Source organism: Fukomys damarensis, unplaced genomic scaffold (genome assembly GCF_012274545.1).
Source record: "Fukomys damarensis isolate Sample0158 unplaced genomic scaffold, DMR_v1.0_HiC HiC_scaffold_36, whole genome shotgun sequence".
Taxonomy (NCBI): domain Eukaryota; kingdom Metazoa; phylum Chordata; class Mammalia; order Rodentia; family Bathyergidae; genus Fukomys; species Fukomys damarensis.
In genome coordinates, this window is record NW_022900948.1 from 46,253,249 (window position 1) to 46,263,425 (window position 10,177).

The 10,177-nt window shown below is 57.0% G+C and overlaps 1 protein-coding gene across 1 annotated transcript in view; it reads left to right on the forward strand.

The window, feature by feature from the left end:
• Positions 1–4,026, forward strand: part of Cfap77 (cilia and flagella associated protein 77) — a 114,665-nt gene extending 110,639 nt beyond the window's left edge. Inside the window, exon 6 of the mRNA XM_010627402.3 lies at positions 3,634–4,026. Within this exon, the coding sequence (XP_010625704.1) occupies positions 3,634–3,756 (123 nt within the window). The 3' untranslated portion in view covers positions 3,757–4,026. The remainder of the gene's footprint in view (positions 1–3,633) is intronic.
• Positions 4,027–10,177: the final 6,151 nt, after the last annotated feature.

A 10,177-nucleotide genomic window follows, 5' to 3' on the forward strand; every position in this document is an offset into this window, starting at 1 on the left:
CCCCCCTGCAGAGCTCAGTCTGTGGGTGCGCTGGCCCGGCCACTGAGCCTGTCCTTGGTTCTTGCCAAGCCCCGGAGGCACTGACCCACCTGCTTCTGCCACCCCCCACCCCGCAGGACCCCTCTCCCAAGCCTCGGCCCCCAGGTTCTCAAGTCCACCTGGTCAAAGAGGCTGCCCTGACTGCCCAGCGAGCCGATCCGTGTGCTGCTCACTCACCTGACAGTCGGCCGCACCTAGACATCTTGCCAATCTTGCAGTGCCAGCCCAGTGGGACCTGAGGGCCTGGGCAGCTGCCCTGGGCACACAGTTGGTGCTTAGTTCGTGTTTCTGTGTGGGTGGATGAATGAATGTCTCAGCTTCGGGGCAGTTCTTAGGTCCGTGCAGATTGCAGAGAGAAAAGTCCAGCCTGGCGTGGTGGCGCACGCCTGTCATCCCAGCACTACGGAGGCTGAGGCGGGAGGATCGCTGCAAGTTTGAGTCCAGCTTGGCTACATAGTGAGACCTTATCTCCAAAACTCAAAACTGTAAAGAAAAATTCTAATTTGGATGCTCTTTTGTCCTCTGCATTCAGCTGGGCAGCTTCTTAGGGCCTCCACCCTTCCACGCCCCCACGGGGACCGAGGTGTGAGTGAAGGGCCACAAGCCATGCCACCCACCGCTGGCCCAGGCTGCTGGCACCATGCAGGGCTGAGCTGCTGGGGGCATCCGTAGACAAATGACCACAAGCTGGGAGCCTTAAAGCATGGCCTTGCTGCACAGCCCAGGCTGGCCTCAAATCCACAGACAGCCCAGGCCGGCGGCCTCAGCCTCCATGCGCAGGATGACAGTGTGCGCGCCACACCCGGCTCTCTCACGGCCCTGAGGGACAGAAGGCTAAAACCAAGGGTGGGATCAGGCTGCGCTCCCTCCTGCAAGGCCAGGGAAGGGCGCCCTTCCTGGCTCTTCCGGCCTCTGGTGGCTCCTGACACGCCCGGGCCCTGGCCCCGTGCTGCAGTCGCACCTCCAGCTTCACACTCGCCCTTGTCTTCCTCTCAAAAGATCCGTGTCCTGATCACAGCATTTTCCATCTCCCCTTTCTGTGTTGGTTAAAGATGTTTTGGAGAACGAACGCTCTCACACACTTTAACGTGCACTGATTTTGTTTCTATGGGGATTTCTGTTCGGAAATACAGTTGATTGACAGAGAATCGATTGCAAGCCCTTTGGAATAAAAATAGGTATGTCTGCCAAAAAATAGACGAGGGAAAGCCACGCCCCTGGGTTAGGGCCCGCGGAGTGCTGGGGCGGGTCCAAGTGAGGCCGCAGCCACCAGTTCAGCCCCCTCCAAAGGCCAGGGAGGGATGCGGGGGAACTGCAGAGACAAGGCCCCCAAAGCTGTGTCCTCCTGCGGGGCCAGCAGGGCCGGGGAAGCACAGGGTGGAGGGGAAGCTGCGGAGGGTTCAGGAGAGGGTGTAGAGTTCAGCGAGCAGAGTCCACTCGTGAAAAACGAAGGTGCTCGGAACTGAGAGGCATTGTGTCTGTTATTCGGAGTCTGACCAGGAGACGTGGTCATGGAGGCGCACATTGTGGTTCCAGCCCTTGGGAGGCTGAGGCAGGAGAGTCACCACGAGTTCAAGGCCATCCTGGGCTACATAGACACTGTCTCGAAAAAAATTTTTTTTTTTTTTTTTTTTTTTTTTTTACCTGGGATTGAACTCAGGTCCTAAAGGCCACCGAACCGCTGAGCTAAATCCTTGGCCTTTCTAAAAAAATTTTTTAAAATATTGCCAGGAGGGTAGATCTCATACTAATTACTCTTACTGAAAGAATATAAAATAAAAAGTTTTTTTAAAAAGCTATTCTTAACAAAAAACCAACAGGGCGAAAGGAAACTTTTTAAAGTGATGAATATCATTATTGCCTGATTGTAGCTGTGGTTTCCTGGGCATTGCGCACGCTCAAATTGTACCCATTTGGTGCTACCTTTGTATACTCATTAAACCCAATAAAGCTATTGCAATTTTTTTTAAAGAAAAAAATTATCATCACAGCAACATTGTAAACACATGGAAAGTTATACTTAAGCATAGTCTCATCAGGTTTGTAATTATTGCTATCAGGAAAACACACATAGGAATAAAATAAAATGCCGGTGTCTTGACAGACAGCACCTGACTGACAACAGCTGCAGGGACAGAGCCTCCCAGCCGAGCGCCACCTCCAGTGACCGCGGCGACCTGGGTCAGGAAAACTGAGGCATCCCTTGGGGGTCACAGAGGTGCCCTGAAAGCCCCTTTTGCTGCCTTTTTCTTCCTGCGCCACATGAAGGGTCTTGGGATGCCTGCTGAGACCGTAGAATGAGGGCTCAGCATGTCTGTGCTGAGAGAACAAACGGTGACTTCGGAGGGGAGGATTTAGCTGGAGTCAGTTGACCTTGGCTGGGAGTGAACTCAGCCAAGCCTGCTACTTCCAGGGTGACACAGCCGAATTACGGAGGGGCAGGAAGTCTGTGCCGCCGTGGCCTGCTTATCCTGGGCACAGGTGTCTGCCACAGGGGCCCACACCCGCTAGAGAGCAAAGAACAGGTCCCTATCGGGCTGGCCGCACCTGCCTGGCCCCTGGGCCGCCCCTCGAGCCCAGATTGGCTTCTCCGCACCAGGAGCACCTCCCCTGCTCTGCCAGGGTTGGGGTTTCATAGCTCACACCCCAGCCCCTGCCGCCTGTAATGAGATGGACCAGTGGCTGTCACTGCTGTCCCCCCGCTAATTCACAAGGGTGGAGCATGGTCTCCCTTGTTTGTGGCTGAGTCCCCGGGGTGTGACAGAGTGGCAGTCAGTAGACGTGAGTGGATGAGTGGATGGACGGACAGGTGGACAGGTGGATGGATGGATGTGTGAGCAGACAGGGGCGCCTAAGCCACTTCTACCCCATGCAGTTCAACCTGAGGGGAATGGGTGGGACTTTCTCGCTCTTGGAGGTGAGGTCACAGACCTGGGACACCAGGAGATGAGGGCCTTTGCCCATGCTGAGTCTCAAGGGGGAAAGGGCTGGCTGCAGAACGGAGGACATAAGATCTTAAACACAGAAGCTGCCTCCTTGGGTCTGGCTTGATGTGCCTGGTTTTGGTTTCCCCAAGGGCAGGACACATGCTGGAGCTCCTGCAGTACAGGCTCCCCCTGGAGAGCGTGGCCTGTGTGTGGCTTGCGAAGGGTGACACAAGTCCTGTGGAGTGTGGCGTGCACCTGCTGGGAAACATTCACTCTGCACACACATCCTCCCAGCCACGGCTGAGCATGCTGCTGGCCCGCGGCCCCTGCCCTCACCATGCTGGGTCTCACCGCCTCTCTGCCTGGTGCTGAGTCTCTTGGTACTTCGCTGACGCGCCCCCACCATACAGTTATTTTTATTATTCTCTGAGATCGTGAAGCCTGGTGGCGCACACCTGTCATCCCAGCACTCAGGAGGCTGAGGCGGGAGGATCACTCAGAATTCAAGGCCAGCCTGGGCTCCATAGTGAGCTAATGGCCAGCTTGAACTACAGAGTGAAACCCTGGTTCAAAAAGCAAAAAACAAACCAACAAAGGATGGAAGGAGGGGCCGGGAAGGGGCCGGGAGCCTCCAGAAGGAACCTCAGCCTGCCCCCCTCTGCCGCAGGTGGGTGCCCATCTCGACACATTCGCCACCGAGGCCGATCGCCGAAGAGCTTTCAAAGCCCACCGGGAAGAGCGTGCTGTGCGTCAGGGGACCCTGCGGATGGGCAACTACACGCACCCCTAGCCCGCGAGCAGAGCGTCCAGACGAAGCTCCCTGAAGGGGCGCCCGGCGTCTGCCCAGCTCGCCCAACCCCAGGGAGCCCCTCCCCGTTTCTCTGTGGCTTCTGCTGCTGCCGCTGGGCCCCAGAGGCTCCCGGGTTCTCTTTTTGGTGAGCACCCCACCCGCGCCCCGCTCTGGGCTCTCCCACACCAGCTCAGCTTACCCAGAGCCCTCCCCCTGGGCTCTTCCTGTCCGGGGCCTGCTCACTTCTCCTCCCAAGCCCTCACCTCACAAGAGAAACCCAGATTACAAGGCAGCTTTTAACAACCCAGGCTAAGGCGGAACCCCGGCCCCGCCCATCAGGTGTTAAGAACGACCCGTGCACTGACGTGCTTTGAAAGCCCTCATTTTATATCCCAAACATGAGTTTTAATTGCTCTTGTTGGCACGGCTGGCGTCTCACTGCGGCAGAATTCTCTCTCTGGGACCCTGACAGCAGGAAGAGCCACTGGTTCATGACGGGGCAGCCTGCACCCCTGGCAGGGCCCTGTCAATCTCTCCTGCGGTGCCTTCTCCATGGAGACCAACCGGACGTGGCCTGTCCTCGGGCCGTGGGACTTCTTACTTCGGTCTCTCTGCAGGTTCTTTGACCTCTCTCCACCCACGACACGCGGGTGTGTTGTAATCGGAAAAGGCCGTCTGTCCTCTTCCGCTGGTGTCCATGAAAACCAGTAGATGCCTAAGTGTGAACTAAACGGGCTGAGCGGATGCTGATGGAGACGCCCCACGCCCAGGACCCCGAGACAGGTCCTCGTCCCGCCTTCCAACACCACTTCCGGCTGGCAGGGTCCCTAGCGCTGGTCTGAAACCTGAGGTGTCTGACATTCACCTCTGACCCATGAGGTCCACAGAACGTGGGGCTCCCCCACCAGACCTGCCTCCGCTGTGCCTGTCCCACGTCCTAAACAAAATCTGCATCCTCCCAGCTGTGGGGGCTGGGAACCTTCCCCCTCTGCTCCCCGACTGCTCCAGCCAGGCCCGACTGTGCCCCCTCCTGCTGCCCTCAGTCCCGTCCACCCCTGGTCCTGTCAGCCCCTCTTGCCACAGAGCAGCAGTCCCGTGTACCTCCGTGTAATTTCGGCCGACACTCATGCCTGAGGGCTTTGGGCTTGCTTTGCCCTGTGCCCTCAACCCTTGTCGTGGCCGAGTCCCCCCTCCCAGGCCTTCCTTGAAACAGCCCAGGAGACTCACACAGCAGTTTGATTTTGTAGAAGTCCAGCCCCGTGCTAATGATTTCTATTCATGGGCTGCCCATCCTCCCTGTAGATCCAGGGTGTGAATCCCATAGGCAGACATCAAGCACAAGCTCGCGTTATCTGGGAGTGTCTCTCAGCCTGGCGGGGTGGCCTCCTGGGGGCAGGGACAGCACAGATCTGAGTGCACCGTCAGCCCCTGCCCCACGCACACTGCACACCCATGAGAAGCCAGTTCACAGCCAGGCGCAGGCCTGTAATCCCAGCACTAGGGAGGCTGAGGCAGGAGAATGCCACAAATTCAAGGCCAGCCTGGGCTACATAGTGAGATCTTGTTTCCAAAAAAGCAGCTGGTTCATAAAAGGGCCACACACTGACCCCTCAGGAGCCTTGAAGGACTGGACGCATTGTAGGTCTGAAGCCCCCCTCACCCCAGGAGCCAAAGGGAAACAAACACATACCCCCATTTCACTAAAGCCACCCTGACTCACTTGGAGAAGCTGAGCGCAGCTCCGGGGCAGAAAAGCAAGCCCGTCCGTGGGGGCCGGAGCACCAAGCTGGCCTCGGTGGGCAGTGCCACGCCAGTGTGGCCAGGCGCGAGGCCCAGCTCTGCCTATGGGTCCTCACGTAAAATTTGATAGCAACAACCTTGATCCCAGCACTCTGGGAGGCTGAGGCAGGCATGTCACGAGTTACAGTACAACCCTGGTACTGTGCATTCCGCACCTGTGTGTGGTGAAGGACCAGGAAGGGATGTTCCAAGGGACAGCTGTGCCAAGAAGGAAGAGAGTTTTCAAATAAAAGCCCCTTTTTGCACTAGGAACCCCAGGGCCAAGGGGGGGTGTGTGGGCAGAGGCGGAAGAGTTTCTGGAAGGACCCAGAACTGGGTTCGATGCTCCAGAAAGTCCCTACCCGTCACCCCTCTCCCCCAGCTTCTTGCTAGGGCTGTGACAAATGGGCTGAGAGCAGCGCCCAGACACCCTCTGGGTCCGCAGCCTCTGGGCAGAGACCTTCGGCTCCTTGTCCTACAGCGCCACCCTCTGGCCAGTCTGTCGGAGGCGGCCTTCCGCCGGTTGCCTGCCGTGCCCGGCTCTGGTCAGTTCACTATGAGCCCGCAGGGCCCACTCTACCTTCAATCCGAGTCCACCCGATTGGCTGTCCTGTCCTCACTGGAGCCTGGCTTTGTGTGGGGAGGGGGAAACGTGCAGCTGCCTCCCTGGGGACCGGGACAGAGTCCCAGCGAGGGGTTCCTCTTGTTAACCTCTGTGCTCCACCATCCCCCAACTTCACATGGGGAAAGAGACAGGCGCTGGAGCCTGCTCAGTAGGGGAGGTCAACAAGCCGTCCATTACTCATCGAGGGGCCTAACCCCCAACACAAGTGGGGGTCTTGGCTGCCAACCCGAGTCCTCCAGTGCATCACACACGGCTGGTGCTCCGTGAGACGTTTCTTCTAATGTCCCCACCTCTGGCATTTGGGGACGTTCCCCTGCCTGTGTTTCTTGGCGGATGGCCCACTAAGCAAAGGAGCCCATGTGCCCAGCTCCTCGAGCTACGCTGGTCTGAACCCTCCCTGCCCCAGATTCTCAGAATCCCGCAGAGGTGTCGGGGCAGTGCCACACTGATGGCGCCCAGGGGAGGGCGGGGAGGGGACAGATGCCCCTGGTGCTAAGGAGTTGAGGCAGAGCCTTTGCAAAGCCATCGAAAACAGCCTGGAGGGTGGCAGAGCACCTGGCAGCAAGGCCGGGCCCAGAGCAGGGCTCTGAAGGGGCCGGTCTTCCTCTCAGGCCGATGCCTACCAAGTTCCGTCTGTTTCCAGGTTTCCAGGCAGGAACTCAAACCTCTTTCCCTCACTCCTGCACACCAGATTAGCAATGTTTTTCTTGGCCAGAAGGAAGGAGGGGCTTTGAGAGTCTGGTTTCAGGGGGACTCCGCAGTGGGAGTTCCCGCTTCCTGCCTGCTGGGCCCCAGGAGAAGAAGCAGGGAGGGCCCTGGCCCCTAGATAGTTGGCTTTTTGATGTGCACATTTTAGCTCTCAAGCCAGCTCCAAAGCGGAGAGGTGCCTCTCCTCAACAGAAAGCAAACCTGTCTGCTTGGTCACACAGCACCTACAACCAGTGCCTTCATCTACCTTTAGCTTTTTGCTGTGATTCTTTTTCAAAAACAAAACAAAAAAACCTGGATGTTTGGAATCATCCTGGGGTGGGGAGGTGGGCTGGGTTTTATACAGGCTCCTAGAGCTGGCTGCAGGTAGATCATACACTTGAATCTGTAAACAGGGAATTCTCTCGGCTGGATTTTTTTCTTTGCTATACTGGGGCTCAGGCACCTAGGCAGCCACACCCCACCCCAGCGCTAGGGGATCGTGCAGCATTTAGCACACATCCTCCAGCTCCAGAGGCACAGGGTCCAATATGCGCGTCATAAGAAAGAAGGAAAGAAGAGAGGCAGGAGCGAGGAGAAAGGAGCACCAGCGCGCTTCCACCTCCTCCAACAGCCCGGCCCGCCCAAGGGCTGCGCTATGCCCAGACCCTCCTGCAACCATCGGTTTGTAAAGCAGAAGGTGCTGGCGCCCAGGCCTGGCCCAATGTACCCAGATCCTCCATGCTGAAAGCTGGAGCATGCTTATACTCCCCACACTCTGGGAGGCTGAGACAGGAGGACTTAAGCTTGAGCCCAGCCTGGAGAACTTAGCGAGGCCCTGTCTCAAAACAAAAAGTGAAAAGAAGGGCTGGGGATGCAGCTCCACAAGAAGGTCCTGGGTTCAGTCTCTACACTGCCGAAATCAATCAAACAAACAAAGAAAAAGGCACCCTGGGAAAAGAACGGCACCAGGCTGGGAGGGTGCGGGGTGACAGTCCTAGGGCCTTTCACTCGCAGAGAAGAAAAGTGGTGGCAATAGTGGCGCTTGTATTAAGAATTGCATGATTGCTACTCTTCAGGACTGTTCTTCAGCTAAGTGCAAAGACTCCTTACAACCACAGGAATTGAGTAACATCATCCTCATCATATAGCTCAAAAAAACCAAAAGCTCACAAAGCAATTTGCTTAAAAAAAAGCCCTAACTTTAGGATCACAGGGAAAGGCTGGGATTCAAAATTTATCTAAGGTACAAAATTTAAGGGGGCACCAAAAAAAAGCCTCCGTAGCCAAGACAACATTTTATGTTGTTTGTTTTTTGGCAGGGGCCTATTGCAACATGGTCTTTCACTATGTAGCCTAGGCTGGCCTTGAACTCATGTGGATCCTCCTGCCTCGGCCTTGCCAGTGCTGGGATTACAAGTGTGCACCACCACACCTGACTGACCAAGACAATATTTTAATGCAATATTTGAAAATCAATATTTTAAAATCCATGATGGCTGAAATGAGAACATTTTATGTAAGGATTTGCTGATGTACCAAGTCCCAGCCCTGGATTCCAGAGCCAGGATTCTAACTCCCCAGCTGGTTTTGGAGTGGCATCCTCAACCTTCCAGCCCCATTATGCTGCCCCAGAAGCAGTTCCTATCTGAGCAGAGACCTCAGGACCATTCTCAAAAGATACTCAGTGCTGCCTTCATGACCTGCGCCTCTGCCTGCTGAGCCAGATGGGCAAAACAGGCAAAGACAACCCTTTCTCCAGCCCCAGGTAGAGAGGGAGGTGGGGCTGGGAGAAGGAGGCCCAGAGCCCCAGGTGGGGCAGGATATGGACCCCAAGGGGACAGAGATGAGCCACACACAGGGCCAGTGCCTCTGGGGCTGCCCACCTGCCCTGTCCCACCTCTGCCAGTGGCTGGTCTTGGACCTGCCAGGCTCTGGGTCCATGAGAGGTAAAGTACTTCAAAGAAAGCAATCTTAAGGGACTGGGCAAGCAGGGCTTGGAATTTGAAGAGAAAGGTCTCAAGAGGAAGTAGGAAGCTGGGGAAAAGGGTGTGGTGTCCTGAACACAGAAACCAGAGCCAGGGACTGAGCACCAGAGTGGTAGTTCAGGGTGCAGGTGAAGACTGTATTCCTAGGAGCCTGCCCCCAGAATTGCCCTGGTCACATGGAGGTCCCTCCTTCCTTCTTGAGGCCTTTGAACCCCTCTGAACAGCCGCAGAAAATGCTGGGGGCAGGGAGCTAGGGAGACCCGTCCAGTTCAGAGAGGTTAGGCAACCTGCCAAGGCTCAGCCAGGCCCCTGATGGCCGCCCCACCCACTAGGTTTCCTTGCCAAAGGGTGGGGCAGACCAAGGAGCTCCTAGAAACTTAGAAAAATGCCCGTTCCTGGGCTCCTTCCCAGCTAAACACAAGCTCAGGTGAGCTTACAGCCTCCGAAGCTGTGGACACTGGAGATGCAGGACCCGGATGAGGAAGGGAGAGGAGGGAGGAGGCTCCTTCATGGCGCTGAGATTCCCCAGATAGGGAGCAAACCATGTTAGCGAGAGAGGCCTGAAACCCAGAAGAGATTTCAAACAAAATAAGCCACCTAGCACGTTTTATTTTATAACAGACAGTGATAAATCCATGCTAACGAGAGTATACTAACGACCTGTGCCTCCAAGCAGCACAGAGAAGTTGGCTGGGGCTGCAGGAGGCCAGGCCCTCGGCTCCTCTCCACCTGCCCAAAGCGCTCCCGCCAGCCCCACCGCTCCTGCTCAGATCAGGCAGCGGCCCGGCCTGCGCGCCCAGCTTCTCTGTCACTGGGTCCTGGATCCAAGCCCCAGCCCGAGAGCAGAGGCCAGACAAGGTCCAGGCGCTGCCAGCAGCGCCATTGCTAGCAGGCTGGCTGGAACAGGGGCCACAAGGGACCTGCTGCTGCCAGGGACTGCCAGACTCGGTGGGACCTGGGACCGGGGTGTTCACACCGGGTCAGCTCTCTGACCCATCAACAGGCACGGGGCGAGGGGGTGCACAACCTGGGGGGACCCTGGATGCCCAGGAGTTTAGGGTTCTCTAGGGATGCAGCAGCTGGGAGAAGCAGAGGAGGGTAGGACAAAGAGGAGGGAAGTGAGGTCTCCCCAAGCACCTGAAGCTGGGGAGCGGAGAGCTGGGGGCTGGCAGGGAAGGGCCAGGGCCCCCGGGATCCGTTTGATTTATGGCCCAATCCCCATCCGCCAATCTAAAACGAAGCACTGGCCTGCAGGACCCCGTGGTGCGTGGTGCGGGGCGCCCAGGGCAGCCGGCTGAGCTAGGGCCAGGCCCCCTCTCCTGCCTGCCCGACAGCTTGCAGC